The sequence below is a fragment of the Talpa occidentalis genome, unplaced genomic scaffold (assembly GCF_014898055.3).
Source record: "Talpa occidentalis isolate TD23 unplaced genomic scaffold, MPIMG_talOcc4v2.1 talOcc4.13, whole genome shotgun sequence".
NCBI classification, from domain to species: Eukaryota; Metazoa; Chordata; class Mammalia; order Eulipotyphla; family Talpidae; genus Talpa; species Talpa occidentalis.
In genome coordinates this window covers 93,666,482-93,683,462 of record NW_023601322.1, presented here as the reverse complement: position 1 = coordinate 93,683,462, position 16,981 = coordinate 93,666,482, and the positions used below count along the sequence as shown (strand labels likewise).

The following is a 16,981-nucleotide window of genomic DNA, read 5'->3' as shown; positions in this document are numbered from 1 at the left end:
ACCATCGGTGCAGACTTGAGGGAGGTGGTAGGAGTTCAGTGGGAGGAGCTCAAGGGAGAGAAGCACACACAAGTGAGTTCTAGGCCTTAAGACACTGGCATTGGATGCGGTAATCCTGGGAGTGAGTGACGATAGATAAATAAAAAAGATCTAAAATTCCAAAGTCACATGGATGAAGGGGGCCAGTTAGAGATTGGGAAGGGCCGTCTGGCGTGGCAGCCACTTGCCCACGTGCGGGACACGAGGAGTGTGGCTCAGGGTTGAGACCATAAATGCCCGGGTTGCTGCTGAGACGTCAGTACAATGAGGACTGAGAGTTGATCTTGGAACTAAGAACACTGGAGGCTTTGGGGGAAAATCCTCAGTGGCTGGTAAAGGCGGTTGAGGCAGCTTCAGGGGACCAGGAGACCCTGCAGCAGCAGGTGCAGACGGCGGTTTCCAGGAGTCTGGCAATACAGGAAAGACACGGGGAGTCGGGATTTATAATGCTAGGCCGACGCGGGGCTTGTAAGGAGGCCGAAGAGGCCGAGGAGGCCTAGTTGGTGCTGCCGGGTGCGTGAACCGTTATGTCCTCACCACGGAGGCGGGTGGGGAGCTGGGGGCAGAGATGGCGTCACTTCCTGCGGGAAGTCAGAAGCAAGGTCCTTGCTGGATCAGGAGGGGCTAGAAGTGTGGGTACGAGAGAAGCGCGGAGGGTGAGGAAGCTAGATTGCCAGGCAGCCTGGACAGCCAGGTGAGCGGCGAGTGGCAGGATTGCACAGCGAGACCCGCCAGCCAGGTGTGTGCTGGCCCCTCCCGGGAGCACAGCCATGCCCCGAGAGACAGGGGGTGCCCATGCGTGTGTGCCCCCCCACGGGGAGACGGGAAGCGTGGGAGTTTCATGCTAATAACCTGGTAAAGAACTGACTTAGGCCGAGCTGAGAGAGTAGCGGCGGTGGGTCTTCGCCGCGGAGCCAGGCCCCTCTGACCCCGCGGAGAGCCGCCTGACTCCTCCCCGGCGCAGGCTCGAAGCTTCTGGCTAGGAAGAGAGCGTTGGCTGGGATGTGTATGAATGGCTCAGTTTATCCCGTGTCACCTGTGTAGACCAGGCAGCACAAATGATCCGACTTCGGTTTCCCATCAAAAACATTGAGACTGGCCTAAAAACAAAGGATTTCGTGTTAAACTAGTAGCTGATCTTCCTTTACTGAATTGCACGGTGCCTCGGGAGGATTTCCTGCCATGCACTTGCCTCTGTGCATCTTGGTTTTCTGGTTAAAATGAAGCTGACGTGACACCGGGCCTCGGCGCCGGGGGCCTGCTGGAGAGCGCTGCCGGAGGCGGGTGCTGGGGGCGGCTCGGGCTGGGCTGAGGCTCTCTGAGGGCTGCTCCCCAACATCAGGCGCTGCAGAGTCGCACCACCAAGGTCATCCAGCAGTCAGTGCGCAGCCTGGGCGGGGGCGCTAGGTCTCTGGCTTTTCTGGGGTTCCCCCTGGCGTAGACAGGGCCCGCGGGGCAGAACCTTACGATTCAGAATCTGGTCTGCGAGACATTCTGACATTATGGGAGACACCCACTTTTAACAACGTGGAAAAAGGAGCTAAAAACACTTTTAATGGACAATCCAGGCATGTTGGACTCTGCTGAAAAGCTGTGAAAGTCTTGAGAACGCCAGCCGTCCTGGGTGAGAGCAGCCACCACCGCCATCGGTTTCCTGCGACAGTGGGAGAAAGCAGTTTTATTTGGTGGACGAGCCCGCGGAGGCGGGGTGCGGGCCGCCTGCTGTTCCGACTGCACAGACAGGGGCTCCGTGCATGGGCTGTCATCGCGGCCTTGCACGCGCGCTCGCTCCAGGGTCATCTGGACACCATGGAAACAGCGAGGCGTGCCCAAGCGAGGGGAGTTTCCTTTGACACGGTCTCTCCAAGGTTGTGCCGGCTGTGTGTACCCTGCCTTTACATGAGTCATTTATTTAAAGAGCTTCAAAATTTTGGTTATTGGAGATTAAGATTCCTTGACAATTTTTCCGAGAAGAGCCTCCTTTGCTCCCGTTTTCATTTTCCCCACCTTGGGCTAGAACCTCGCTCCGGAGTTCTCATCTTCCTGCTCGGGTGTTTGAACCACAAATAGGTCCTTGTCAGCAAACCTGCAGAAAGGGAGAGGCTCGGAGCACCGCTAACATGCGTTACCTCAGAGAGGTAGTGTCATATGGAGTGTAGAAAACATGCATGTGATCTAGAATACACAGAGGAAATACAGAATTTGATCTGCATGGCATATAGAGCAGCTATCACGGCCTGTCACCAGTGCCATTCTAGGCACCTGCACCCCGTTCTGTAACCCTCACGAGATCCTTCTTAAATTGCTACGGCTTTTTTCTTTCAATAAATGCAGAAACAGAGCTTCTGAGGGAAGAGGCACCTTGCTGGGTGTTTCAAACTTGGAACCCTGGGATAGCGGGTTCCACCTGACAGTGCCCTTTGTGGTTTGTCCATGTTTCAACCACAGTCGGTGTATAGCTTCTTCCTTCCTGGCCCTCGGGTGGGTTTAGGGTACAGCGACAGGAAAAGCTCGTCTGTGGGGAGACGACAGTCCTCCGGGAGAAGGCACGGGGGTATGTCCAGAGCTGCCTGGGGTGGGGGTGACCCTGGGTACCGTGTGCAGGCTTGGAGAGGGGGTGCGCCAGCCTAGCGTGTGGGCTGGGGGGGTTATGACGGGGGGCACGTCTCCCCTGGATTTGAAGGAATGAGTAAGAATTAGGTTGAAGGAACCGAGGGAAATATTCTAGGCAGGGAACTGCCTACTAGACAGTGCGAACAGACGTGTGATGCTTTTAGTAAAATAAAAGAATTTGACCTTCCTGCAGACTCGCGGTCAAGCTGAGCCGGTCAATGAGGCGCTTGCATGTCCTGGAGGTAACAGTGGTCTGCTTTGGGTTGAAAATGGAACATTCCAGCAGTCAGGGGAGGGATGGGTCGGTCGGCACTGTTAAGAAACTCCCAGGACTCTCAGCGGTTTTACCTACCGAGATCTCAGAAAAATTTTCCCAGGAGAGCGAGCGATTTGGTGGGTGTGGCAAATGCACGTGCCACGAGCACCATGTGGAGCCTGACCAGACGGCGTGGCCCGCAGCCGCCTCCCTCTGAACCAGCCTGTGCCCAGACACGCTGCTTAGGAAATGAGACGGAAGGCCGCACTGTCAGCAGAAATCACAAATTTATTAATTCTTAAATATATCAATCAGTCATTTACCATTATGGCAAGAAATATATACAGTGTCCCATGGTAAACTGCAGTGTTTCAAAATGATAGAAGATAATAAATGTGTAATTCAGTCGTGGTGGAGAGAACAAATCACAATTCCCTCACATCGCGGTGAGGAAGACACACTCGATCTACGCGAATACTTCAACACCACATGCTAAGTTCAAAGTGTAAAAAAAAACACCACGCTATACCTATTTTTTTTTTAAATACATGTATGCCACGTGTAGCCATTTCACAAAAAGGTAAAAGAAAGTAAAAAGGGAAAATGAGGCCGTTACTTTTTCACAGATCTCATTGGCAGGTTAACATGGCTCAATACATTTACTGTATATATTTATTTTAAATATATATTGTTTTAAATCGTGTAATATTTATCAGAAAAGCTTCAATCCATCTACCGTACATCCACTAGCAACAATATCTAAGGTGATTAGTATAATCAACACAGAAGGTGAAATGAGAGAGAATTGAGGAGGGTTTTTTGGTGGGATTTTTTTTTTGTTTTTATTTTTGTATTTTTTTGCTTCTGCGTTTGAAAATAGGCTTCTAGGGCTGCGGGTTGCTATTGTTAAAATAACATTGATGAGGGTACCATGCACTATACAGCGTTTCAGGGACGAGAAAAAGGCTCACAAGGATTGCATGAACCAAGGAGAAATGAGAAGCATCAAAGAAACGGGGCTAGTTCCCTTCTCGTCTTTTTTTTTTAACTGGAAAATCCTGACTCCTCGCAGGAAGGTAATGTCACTGCCACAAGAGAGAAGCTAAAAAAACACAAGTCACGAAGATCAAGTTCAAAACGCTTGTGAAAATGGAAAACATGCACAAGTTCTCTCACGTCTGAAAACCAGCCAGGAGGCCCCGGCAGGCAGGGCCCCCACAGAAGCAGGCAGGCCCCCCCCACAGAAGCCAGCAGAGCTCTGCCCCTGCCAGTGCAAGAATTCCTGGGCGGCCCCGGGGGTGGCTCCAGCAGCAAGACCCCTCAGGTACAGAGGGTGCAGTGACCGGCTTGCTTACCCCCATGTTGAAACAATTCCTAGCGCCTTCCCGAGGAGGGTCCCTTGTTCAAACTAGAGCCTGTGCAGAACTGAAAACCCTAAGATCTCACTGACATTTCCGTGGGCCCTGAAGAGGATCCAAAGTATTAGGTGAATCGTCTCTCTCCCCAAAGCCCATCCCTACGCAGATTTCACTTTCCTCCCACACTACTAACCGAAAAAAAAAAAAAAAAAAAAAAAGAGAGGGGAATAAAGTGGAAAAAAAAAAAGAAAACTGAAAAGGGAAGCAGACAGCAGGAGCAAGGAGCTAGGATGCAATGGGGAAAACAGAACAGATTTGAGAACAGGAGAAAAAGTTCCATTTGGCGACTTCACCAGAGCCGGGTGCACATGTGCGAAAGTGAGCAAACGCTCAGAGAAGAATTTTTCCAGTTCGTGTGGTTTGACCGAAAGACACGCCTGCAGGTGGCACCAAACCCACCGACCCCCGCTTGCGCCTCCATCAGGGATTTCGCCCACATTCCAACCCTCTTCAATGGTTAAAGGCAACAAAGCATTCAGCGGGGCACCCCCCCATGAGCTGGGGTCACACCGGGAAACTGAAGGGTTTTGGGGTTTTTTTTTTGCCCTTTTTTTTTTTTGTTAAATGAACAAAAACAGATGAACAGCAAAGAGTTTTTAAAAATGTACATTTCTCTTACAAACTGTCATTTGGAGAACGAGAACTCTGGAGTCTGTCGAATCTTGGCATGAACAGAGAAACGTGCCGAACAGGTTGTCCTTGGACCTTTCTGTCTGACCGCCCCTCTCGCGTGCCAACAGTGACGCGGGCTAGCAGGGAACACCCCCCGGCTGAGTGTAAACAATGGACAGGAAGGAACACATGACAAGATGATGGATCACGGGTGCATTACGTGGACGACCTTCACTGCTTCATGCACTCGGTAACATGCATGAAGAGGAGGAGCAAACGACCGGGGGACCAGCCAGGCGCCCGGAGGACACAGGATGCAGAAGAAGCACTGTGGGGGCTTAGCTGGAAGGAGAAAGGGGGGCAGGAGAAACACGTTACATTAGTTGACACAATACCCTCCCCGCGTTGCCCGAGGTGTGCCTGGGCTACACGCTACAAAGGCAGCTCGACGGCTAGACTGAAAATAGCACCTGGAGATCTCAGCTCGGGTGCTCAGAAAACACACACCCCATCGCGTTCACTGGATCTAGCAGGGAGACAGGACACCGGCATCGGTCAGCTGTCAACTTGTCCGCACAGAGTTAAGAAATAGAGACCCAGGTTTTCATGCCAGTGGTACGTCGAAATTCACATTTGAAGCCTTCCTATTTGCTAGGCAAGTGAGCTAGTGGTTGTTATCACTGGGCTGACGTCGAAGGGCATCTTTAGTGTTTTGCATTATTCTTAGACTCCTTGGGGAAGGACCCCGAGCAGTCACTCTGACAAGGACTGTCGCTGCCAAATGGATTGACCGTCTTGATGGTCTACACCATGGCTCAGCGAGGCGTGGCCAATGAATTTAAAAATTAACCTTAGCCAAGCAAGGAGCGGGAGTGGCAACCTGCTGGAAAACCATAAGACTCCAAAGGATTCCAGAGCTTGATCTAAATTAAATTAGGTCCGGAGACTTGGGCGTTGTCTGCCTGGACCCAGGCAGGAGAGGCGGTCTGGTCTGTAGCTCCACCCGCCTGGTGTGGATGGACGCTTCTCGTTACTGACTTCAACTAATGGCCACACTGCACAGTGGGGTCAGACTGACACTCCAGAGCTCATGCAAAAACATGCTAATGACTTTTCAAAGCCCTTTAATGTCTCATCGCCTCCAAGGCAAGAGAAAATGCCCTCACAGGGGAGCACACAGCCAGCAGCCTTCCAGCGGGCGGCGGCCCCACAGCTGGCCACGGAGCAGGGTGTTACTTACAAGACCCACATGTCAGTGGTTTTCAGGCCTTAGATGTTTTGCCACAAAGAGGTGCTTCCTGAGAAGTTTTCTTTCCCATTTGGAATACAGGAAGGCCTATTAAGAGAAGCCCCATTTAAGCCCCCTGGCATAAAATGAAGTTGTCTTAAATAGGCTGTATCCCATAAACGCTCAGGGAACTGGAGAAAAACCTAACCCTCTAGGACTGCAGTGTCAGTGGAGTCCCCCCGTATTCCCTGGTGACGTGTGCTGGACCTCTTTGGGGTAAAAAACACAAGTCCTCCTCGGCTCTTGTTTCGGGATGAATTTCAATTTTGGGGTTCTTGTTAACAGCCACGTCTTACAAATTCAGCAGGGAGAGACCATTAGTGAGGCTTTAGAGAAGGCCTTTGAAAACCACCGTGGGACACGACGAGGTGCAAGAATGCTGATGCCCAGTGACTTGATTGGCTCTTTGCATAAACGTGATGCCCCAGAAGGCTGACAAGTGCTCGCGGTGCGGATTAGGGCTGAAATCTCCACAGGGTCAAATCTCAACCACCCTCCTCGTTCTCAGCCCAGCTCGCAGTACAGACGGAACCTTGTTCCTCTCCCCTCCTGCCTGGCCAGCCTCCGGGGAGCTACACGCCTTGCCCTGAGCCTGCCCCGCCTCCAGATGTCCCTTGAACCGGGATTAGCCTTCTGCTGCTCTTTCTCTGCTCTCTGTCTCCAAACTACGCATCAGAGGCCTTGCCAGAGCTCCCTCTGCACAGGCAGCACACCGGTGGACCGGTGGACCGGTGGACCCAGCACTTTGGCCTCCAGCCACCCCCGCCCCCTTTTGGCCAAAGCTACGGCTCCTATCCCTCCTTCCAGGCGGGGCTGATGTCTTTCATATCTGACCTGGCGCGACTGAAGTACCTGGCGATGCGCAGTAAGAGTGTCCCTGTTACGATGGGAGAGCTAGCGGGGGCCGTGGCTGTGGAGAAGCTGATCCCCTGTAACTACTGCATTGGATAAATTTCTCCCTTCGGATCTGCCCCTGCGCCCCTCGCGGGGGTCTGACGTCGCCCTCGGAGAAATCAGCTTGCTAAGGCGCCCCCTCCTGGCTCCCTAAAGCCGCCCTGCGGCATTTCAGCACAGGCGGCGGGGTGGCTCCGGAGCCTTGGGGACTTCTCTTGGGCACCCACTCGCCGGTGACCAGGAGCATTAAGTGGCATCAGCATGCTAACCACACCAGGGAAGGACCTGTGCCCACTGGGGGTGGCTGACAAAGCCGGGGGCAGCCTGGAAATGCTTACTTGATGGGGACGGTGGGGGACCCCGAGCGATGAAAATGGACGTTCTGCCACTTCCCGTCCCGGCGGTGCCACACGCGCGTCTCCTCCGACTGCATGGTCTTGGGCAACCCGCTGCCGTCCATGTACTGCGTGAGCCTGATGTAGGCGATGCAGGCGGCGTCCTCGCCCACCAGGTGCACGTGCGGGTTCAGGATGATCGTGTGAATGGGTTTGTTGCTTTTGGACAAGGCTGAAAGGGACAACACGATCAGCAGATCAGCAAGATTCAGCGCCGGTCACCCGCCCGCCTACTGGTGATGTGCACGCCGAGTGCCGGGCGCCGTGCACGGTGTAGAGGAAGAGCAGGAAAAGCAGGTGTGTTTTTCTCGTATGCCTTTTGCAGACCATATGTGCGCCACTCTGGAAACTTAGACTGGGGGCGGGGGACTGGCATGGTGGCTGTCTCTGTGTATGCATCATGGGAGACGGTTCCAAGCAGACATGCAGAGGCCTGGCCAGGGACACAGGCACTTCCTGTGTTTCCACGGGGGCCGCTGCCAGGATGTCCTGTGGCCACGATCAGCTTTGTTAGCTGGCGAAGTGCACAGGGCGAGGCTCTCTGCACAAGGGCTGGCCACAGCATGGAGCCTTCCCACATCTGTGACTCAGGCACTGAGTCTGTTCACAGGAGCCCACTTGGGCATCCAGTAAGATCAAGGCTTAGTGTTGCCCATACAGCCGGGTCTGGTCCTTTAGCACTTGACCTTGAGGCAAGCTCCTGCCTTTGTGGTTTTGAGAGTAGTTACTCTTTCCCATCGCTCAGCAATCGAAAATTATAATGTTCAGTGAGGATTATTGATTGGTGATGTGGCTAGGAATTCACAAAACAGGTTGCTGCCCTGCTGGTTACCCTAACCCATGTTCCATCCAGAGACAGAAGTCTCTTGAAATTACTCAGTGCTACAGTCAGGTGAAAAAATACCCAAGGACATGGATACCATGTCCTTGGAAAGGAACGAGTAGAGTGGCATGCTGAAGTAGGTGACATTACATTAACCGAGTATTTATTTTGCTGGAGATTCAGATGGGATGAGTTGAAAGAGTATTTATGTATTTTGAAAAATACTGACTTTCGTAAAAAAAAAAAAAGTTAAGTGAATACACCCCCTAAATCTCAGTGATAATATGCTATAAACTGCAAAATGATTTACCACGTTGAGTTCAAGTTTTCATATTTCAGTTCTTATCAAAATACACAGTTGACAGGAACAGCTGCTGGTGGAGGGCTAGAACCACTGACCCCGAGGGCCTTTGCTACGGCCGAGGTACTACATCATTCTCTCAGTTCACTTGCTTGCAAATGCCTCATGTATATGTGAAATTCAAAAAACATATCCGAACCTAAAAGCCCGGGCCAAAGCAGACATGCTCGCGAATGCTCACGATGAGGTGAGCTTGATCGTGTGGTGATGGCCGTGGGTCTTCTTTAACACGTGCACCCTGTGGACACTGACAGCACCTAGCCTGCCTCTCGCTGTTAAGGAATGGAAAGGGACACCTGGGGTTTCTTGTCTACACTTTTCCTGATGACCTCAAGGATTTCTGCAAGTTGTTTTTTTCTGTTATTTTCTCTACAGTGTTGCTCTTTGAACAAACCACTAAGATTCTTGTGATCTGCACTGAATGATTTATGTGATTACTCATCTTCATGTATCTTTCACTTTAAAAATGAGCACTAAATATGCTTGAAAACACTCCTCCAGTGGAATATTCTGGCATGCTGTAATTTTTATTTTCTCCTATCTAAACAGTGTTTTATGAAAATTGGAAGAACTCAGCGTGGCAAAGCATTTTGTAGTTCACAGCATATAATTACAGGGATTTAGGAGGTGTATTCAATTAACATTTTTTTTTTAACCAAAGCCAGTATCTTTCAAAATACATACAACTTATAATAAGTCTGTCATATATATTTTTTAAATTTCAAGTACTAGAACTATTTATAAAACACGAGGAATATTTAAATATATAAAATACTGGAGGGCAGTTGAAATTCTCATTGCGGAAAAGAATCTACAAATTTGAAATAAAGTCAAAGGGAATTTGGGAAAAAACATGTTACTAAATTAAAAATATACCATTTTCAAAGTAGAATCGATGAAAGTCCATTCCTTCCACTAAATTGCCCAAGGCTTCAGGTTCAAAGGCAGTAAGGCCTGGGTCACAGATTTTTCTGTAGGAAGAAAATAATAAAAATAATGAGTTAACGTAATTTCTTGTTTCCTTGTCTTCATTCTTATTGCTCAGACAGTGAATCAATGTCTTAAAAAAATAGTAAAAATATAAAACTTCCACCACAGACTTGGAAAAATGGTTTGAGGAGCAGTGTCAAGATAGGATTTTGCAGAAAACTTTGAGGGTAAGATAACTTAACCAGTCCCGGCTAGGGGACAATCTTATGGATGTTACTTTAGAAATCTCCTTTTTAAACACTTCTACTTTTTTTTTTTTTTCCAATGTGAATTTTCCAGACTTTCCTGGTTTCCTAACTGAAATTTATTTTCCGAAAGTTCTCCCAGACACACTCAAGTTCTATGAAACTACCTTTGGTTCTGAAATTGTTTTCGGGATCTTCTCCAACACCTTTATATTCCTGTCAAATGCATCAGGAAGCATTTCAAGGCAGGTGCCCTATCCTGTACCTTGCGTGTCCACACGGTGTGATTAAGCTGTTTTTCAGGTTTATGTAACTTTACACATCTTAGAAGAGGTTTAAATGTACAGATTAGTTTTCTTTAAAATTAATTTTCTTTTATTTAACAAAGAGACACACCATATGATGTGATGTGGATTTTCTTTGGAGAAACTTATTTATCTCAGACAGAACTGTTTTGTACCTACACTGTAGCAGATATGTTTTGCAACAACATTTAACACTAGATATAGAGGGCCTCCCAGGTGGCCCAGGGGGTTGAGCACAGCACTGTGAAGCTGTCCGCAGCCTCTGCAGCATGGGTTCGATTCCAGGCCGGCCAGGGAGATACCCACATGGTGCGGCAGACCACTCCTGTCTCACCCGCTGCTCCCCTCAGCAGTGTCTTCAGTCCATCTGCCTGTTCTGCTCCCTGCTTGGTCTCTGATGAATTCTCTCACCCTCCCACACCTCTGGTCTGTACCCCAGTTCTTGTATAAATAAATCTTTAAAAAACAATAATTATTCTATAATAAATAAACGCTAATAAAAAAAAAAACACTAGAAATAGAAACAAAGTGCTTGAAGTCCAGGCCACAAATACATGGGACAGAAAAGATTTAAGATAACATAGAATTTGAGTTGGGTTTTTAGGAGTGAGTAGGAGTTTTACAGGAGTCGGGGGAGGCAGCAGGCAGGGGAAGGCAGGGAGTATGAATGGCACAGGAGTGTGAAACATGGTATGTTGGGGAAAGATGGTTACTTGTTGGCTGTGGTACACAGCAGGTCAGGTCACTGGGTAGGGTTGTAAGTCCCGTGGAAAAATAGAGGGGTAAATACGACCTCGACCTCAAGCTGATGGCAATCAGGGGAGTCTTCTCAGAGAAGGTAAAATCTGGATTTGAAGAGTTAGCAGATTAAAAAAAAGAGTACAATTGTAGGATTTGGGTTTATGTGACTCAGGACAATACAGTGAATGGGGTGACATCTGATTTAATATGGAAACTCCCCATTTGGAGGCAAAACATCTTAACTGCTCAACCAAAACACAAGCCTCACGAGGCTAACTTAGCATGGTCCTTCAAAGTACTGATCAGTGTGGGGCCTGGAACGGATGTCTTTTTAAGAACACCTTTAAAGTAGAAAATAGTTTGAAAAATACAAAGTGCCAGTGGGTGGTTCTTTGTGTGAAGAAGGTCATAGAAGCAGGGGTGGGTCCAGACAAGGCAGGGCTTTAACTTTGCCTCAGACTTCATAATGAACAGGCGTTTTCAAGCTCACAGACACGTATATGCAACCTCATCCTAAGCAAACCGGGAACAACAGTGTTCCTATAGTAACAGGGATTTATTCTGCCAGGGGCTATTACAGCCTCTATAAATAGGACTTTTGGTTGTCAAGATCGGTGAAGTGAAAATTTTGACTACCTATCTGCACTGAAATCATCCGAGAATCACTGTGCTATGCTGATCTTTTTTTTTTTTTTAAGATATATTTATTTTGCATACAAGAGCTGGGGTGCAGGCCAGAGGTGTAGGGGTAAGAGGATTCACCAGAGACAGAGTGGGGAGCAGAACAGGCAGACTGACTGAAATACACTGCTGAGGGGAGCAGCGGGCATGACAGGAGAGGTCTGCTGCACCATGTGGGTAGCTCCCTGGCTAGGGATGGAACTCGGTTCCAACTCATGCTGCAGTGGCTGCCAAAAGCTTCATAGTGCTGGGACTTCCCGCCTTGCACCACCAGAGATGCCCTATGATGGATCTTTTTACCGTGCTATGGAGAGGACATACATTTGAATACCCAGTAATGTGTCTTTTTGCTCCCGCTCTATGTGTGTCTGCCTATGTATGGACATATCTGTGTCCTATAAAAAATAAGTTTCACGAGGCTGTGCATGCACACGCTGCAGCTGACAGAGCTTTACCTTCACATCCTACACCCAATAAGCTCCCAAATGGAAGAGCCTATTGGATAATTCCTGCCCCTGAGTGTACAAAACCAGGCCCGATGGACAAAGGAATTAGTGAACACCCTGACCCCAAGGGATTGATTGAACATACTCTCCTTTAAACTCTCCTATAATTAATATAGGAAGTACCCACTTCTGTCTGCTTACCATTCCCACAAAGCATATTTTTACTCTCCCACAGGGAAATGTTACTACAGGAGGACCTCCTTTTTTTGAAAGGGGATTTTTTTTAGGGTGACAGTGGTTTCAACAGGCCGTGACTCAGACACCGAGGCTCCCATTCCTTCAGGCACACATCACCACACCCTCCGCAGCCTCCCGCAGCCTTCACCGCACTGCATGGTGCTCCCTCCCCCTTCTCTGCTCGATCCTCAGGCTTCCCTTTGGTAACCTCAGTTTTACCATCAGCTCTCGAGGATTTGTTACTGGTTGGGTTATTCTCTGAAGCTGACTTTGTTTTCCACCTATGACTTAAACCATCCAGGATGTGTCTTTCTCTTCTGGTCTGCTGCACCCCGCATATCCTCCTTGCAGTTCCATCCATGTTGTTGCAGATGGCAAGCGTTCGGTGTCTTTTTTTGGTTGCGTGGTGTTCCACTGCGTATATGCCCTGTCATCCTCATCTACTCATCTGGCCTTGGGCACTTAGGTTGTCTCCACGCTTGGTTACGGTGATGCAGTGAACGCGGGAGTGCATCCATCCCTTCACATTAGTGTGTTGGCAAACTTTGAGTAGAACACCAGGGAGTCAGACTGGTGGGTCCTACGGTAGATCTACTGGCACATTCTGAGAAACCTCCATCCTGTTTTCCTCAGGCGCTGGACCAGTTTACATTCTAACCAATGGCGCAGGTGGTCTGGGACAGTGGTTTCCTTTCTATAGCCTATGATCCAGTAGCTCACAGACTTTACACTTGATCTTAGCCAAAAGGCCGAGAAGCGATAGCTCACAGACTTTAAACTGAGCATTAGAAGCATCAGAACCCTTTCTTTACATTATCCGAAGAAAAGCACAAAGGTAGAGGCAAAGATAAAGTGGTTCTGGGTTGGCTGAAGAGGAAGAAGCTGCCTGGCCCACGGCACCTCTATTCTTATTTCCTGTCCCAGCACCTTTGCAGAAATGCAAGGAAAAGCCTCCTTTATTCATAGATTTGTATTTTATTGAGGCAACACTGATGCATGGAGGTATGATTCATCATGTATGATTCAAAGGCACAGGAGTCACTGCAGGTCCCTGGGTCCCTTCCCACTTGGCTCCCCACTCTCCTGGTAGCCTCAGTTTTTACAGTCATGTCTAGGGTTTGATTTGGTTTAGTTTAATTGACCTTTTGTTTCATTTCTCTGTTTTATATATGACTGAAATCATCTGGTGTCTCTCTCTGAATCATTTTGCTTAGCATTCTCTCTCTCAGTCCTATCCATGTTGTTAGAAATGGCAAGATTTCATTTTTTCCTGCTGTGTAGTATTCCACAGTGCACATGCCCATCACCGCTTCTTAACCCACTCATCTCTCCTCGGGCCCTTAAGTCGCTTCTATAACTTGGCAATTATAACAAGTGCTGGAAGGAACACATGAGTGCAGGTATTCCCTTAAATTAGTGTGCCTGCATTTGTGGGATAGACACCTGGGGGAGGGATTGCTACATCATGTGGTAGATCTATTTTAATATTCTGAGGAACCTCCATGCTGTTTTCCACAGGGCCTGGAGCAGTGGACATGTTATTATTTATTTATTTATTTTTTAAAATAAATTTTATTTTTATATTCCCCATACAATTGCAACCCCCTTATTTTGACCCCAGTCCCTCCCCTCCCCACCACCTACCCCCCATAGTGTGTCTCTGGTTCATAGTTGTTTGTTGATTTTGATTTTCACTTTCTTATAGTTATTCATTTTCCTGGTCCCTTATTTAAGTTTTCTAGATTCCTGCTATGAGTGAGACCATCCGGTATTTTTCTTTTTCTTTCTGGCTTATTTCGCTGAGCATGATCCCTTCCAGCGCCATCCATGTTGCTGCAAATTGCATGTGTTTATCTTTTTTGAATGCTGAGTAATATTCCATGGTGTATATGGACCACATCTTCTTGATCCAGTCATCTATTTTTGGGCATTTGGGTTGTTTCCAAAGCTTAGCTATTGTAAGCAGTGCTGCTATAAACATAGGGGTGCAGGTGCTCTTTGGAATGGATGTTTCTGTGTCCTTTGGGTAAATACCTAGGAGTGGAATTGCTGGATCCTATGGAAGCTCTATGTTTAGTAGGTCCAGAAATCTCCACACAGCTGTGAGCAGTGGACATTTTAGCCAACTGTACAAAGGTTCCTTTTTCTCCACGCCATGGCCGAGGGAGTATGTTTAGCTTCATGTGCTTTGCTGTTCTCATCTGGAATGCCTTCTCTCAGTTAGAAGTGGTTATGCTTTGGTGTGCTGACAAGGGCCTAACCCAGCCTCCTATCGGAAGTCTTGTCTTCTCTCACTGAACCTCAGTTACATTTATTTCTCTCCTGAAGATACTGAGGTCATTTGTATCTTGAAACAAAGCTATGTTGACAAATGAAACCTGGGGTTAAATGTACATGAGTTCAGGCATTGGAAGAATGCATTCATATGGAAAATATGAAGGCTGCGGGCTTGGAAGTTTGCCAGCCGTGCCTGTACTCACGTGTACGCCTCGAAGTCCCCGTTGTTGATCGCTTCGATCAGCTGCTCAGTGACTTTGATAATCTCTTGCTTCCGCGCTAAAGGCAAAGATAAAGAGTTTGGTGAAAATACAAGACAGAAGCCATATAAAATATTACTGTAATTATGCTGCTCTTCCCCTTAAATGTAGCATTAGTTTTCCCCATTGCCCGAGAGTAGAATGTTCCTAGGAAATCTTCCATAGCTAAAATGGCATAAAGCGAAGAAGCAAGTACTAGTGATTCAAATGGGAAATATTTGTTGGGTTTTTTTTTTTAGATTTTATATATTTCTGTGTAGAAATGGGGTACAGGCTAGAGGTGCAGGGGGTGAGAGGATTCACCAGAGACAGAGCAGGGAACAGAACAGGCAGACTGACGAAATGCACTGCTGAGGGGAGCAGCGGGCGAGACAGGAGAGGTCTGCTGTGCCATATATGTTTGCTCCCTGGGTGGGGGTCATACTCAGGCTGGAGAGGTGCTAGAACTGAGACTAAACCCCTAGGCCACCAGGGAAGCCCTCAAATGGGCAATTTTTGAATTTCTTCGGTATTTAAAAAACTACGATTATTTTCTATTTTCAAATTTACTGCTTTTATCACTATGATGGAGTTGTGAATATTTTTTCTCTTAACCATCCACGAATGCATTATTAAAAACAATCTTGAAGTCATCCCTCTACTGACACATCTCCCTTCAGAGTATACATGATGTCTTAAGACATAACTTTATATTTTTGGTTGCATGTTATTACTGTTCAGCTCACCCAGCTCTACAAAAGAGGGTGCCAAAATGTAATTGGCCATCATAGTTAGATGAATGACTTTTAGTGAACTCTGTAAGCTGGAAAAGCCACATCAGATTCAGTGCTGGCGGCTGATAATTAGAAGGACTCTAATTGGTCTGGCAATGCTATTGCATTAGCTTAAACAGGGAAGTTTTGAGTTCCTACACCAACTTCACAGGGCAGCAAGGATGTTATTTCTCATAGGAAGAGCTAAAGTCTGGTTTTGTACTTTATTGATTAATGACTAGTTTGCATTTTTAATAAATCTGATCTTCATGAAGCAGAGTTCAACGACAAACTTAAATATGTAAATTCATTTTCAAACTCCAACTACCCCAGGTTATGACCACCCTTACTTAAAACAGGACCACGTGACACTTCACTGAGCCCTTGACACCGGCTTATAAAATAAAATTTATCCATAAAAGGATCGCCACCTTGCCAAGGCTAATAAAATGATTTGAAAGATCATCCATATATATTTTTTTTAAATAAGGGGTTTCTTTGCTCTCTACGACATCTGAAGTGATCCTTGCTCTTGTTCATTGGACGAATGTCTGTGCTGCAGGCCCCCACCGGACAGGCTGCAGAGAAGGCGGTGGTCCTGGAGAGTCATTCTGTCCGAGGCGCTGCCCGGGGCACACTTCAGCTTAATGTAGTCAGGCAGGCAGTGATTCATCTGCCTGTGGTCTCGGCAGTATGAACATTTGGCGAAACACACGACAGCTGACCGGATCTGGGACAGAAGGGACCCTGGGGAGGAGGCGCTTAAAAGGTGAGCGGACAGAGAGGTGACTTCCAGAACTCCCTCCTGACCACGAGCCTCCTCGGAAATGAATAGATGCTTTAGCTGCTGTCTGGCGGATGGGAAGACACCCAGTTGAGAAGCTGTCTTTTTTTAGAAATAAAAAAGAAATAATTGAAAAAAAAGGGTGAGCCTCAGAGCGCTGCCTTTCACAGGGCCTCACCGGGCAGAGACCCGGTTCACAGTGCGAGACAGGCAGGCCCGCCTGGCCTCGCTGCTCATCTGCGCTCCCTCAGGAGAGAGCACCAGACAGCCGGGCTGGCTCTCTGCACCACTGGGCCACCCTCAGCGGCCACAAGTGGATTAGCTTTTGTCCTGCACAGTCAAGGCTCCACTAAGAGTCCAGCCTCTGAGTTCAGGGCGCGCTGGCTGGCGGCGGGAAGCAGCCCCAGCCTCTGTGCTGCAGCATCGGGAAAGCCATGTGACTGCTTTGGCCCGGGAGGGGCTGGGGCTCAGGAATCTGGAGAGCCTGCACTCCCCGGGGCAAAGGAGCAAGTGAGGCCAGGGCAGGCAGCACAGGACAGCTGCCTCGAGGGAAGACAGAAGGCTGGAGATGAATCACTTGCATATTGCAGCCGGCTGTGGTTGGCTCTGTTGCCACAGCGACTT

At 48.3% G+C, this 16,981-nt stretch overlaps 1 protein-coding gene across 9 annotated transcripts in view; it reads right to left on the bottom strand.

Moving 5' to 3' along the window:
• Positions 1–3,182: 3,182 nt before the first annotated feature.
• Positions 3,183–16,981, bottom strand: part of CAMK2D (calcium/calmodulin dependent protein kinase II delta) — a 259,262-nt gene continuing 245,463 nt past the window's right edge. For 5 of the 9 annotated variants that reach the window (XM_054694550.1, XM_054694545.1, XM_054694546.1 and 2 more), the window contains 3 exons: positions 14,765–14,840; positions 9,576–9,670; positions 7,455–7,687 (listed from right to left, as the gene is read on the bottom strand). In XM_054694550.1, coding sequence (XP_054550525.1) covers positions 7,455–7,687; positions 9,576–9,670; positions 14,765–14,840 — 404 coding nt within the window. Of the gene's footprint in view, positions 5,281–6,178; positions 6,275–7,454; positions 7,688–9,575; positions 9,671–14,764; positions 14,841–16,981 lie in introns of those variants that run through there. The other 4 variants (XM_054694548.1, XM_037509534.2, XM_037509536.2 and 1 more) reach the window with 2 other exon arrangements.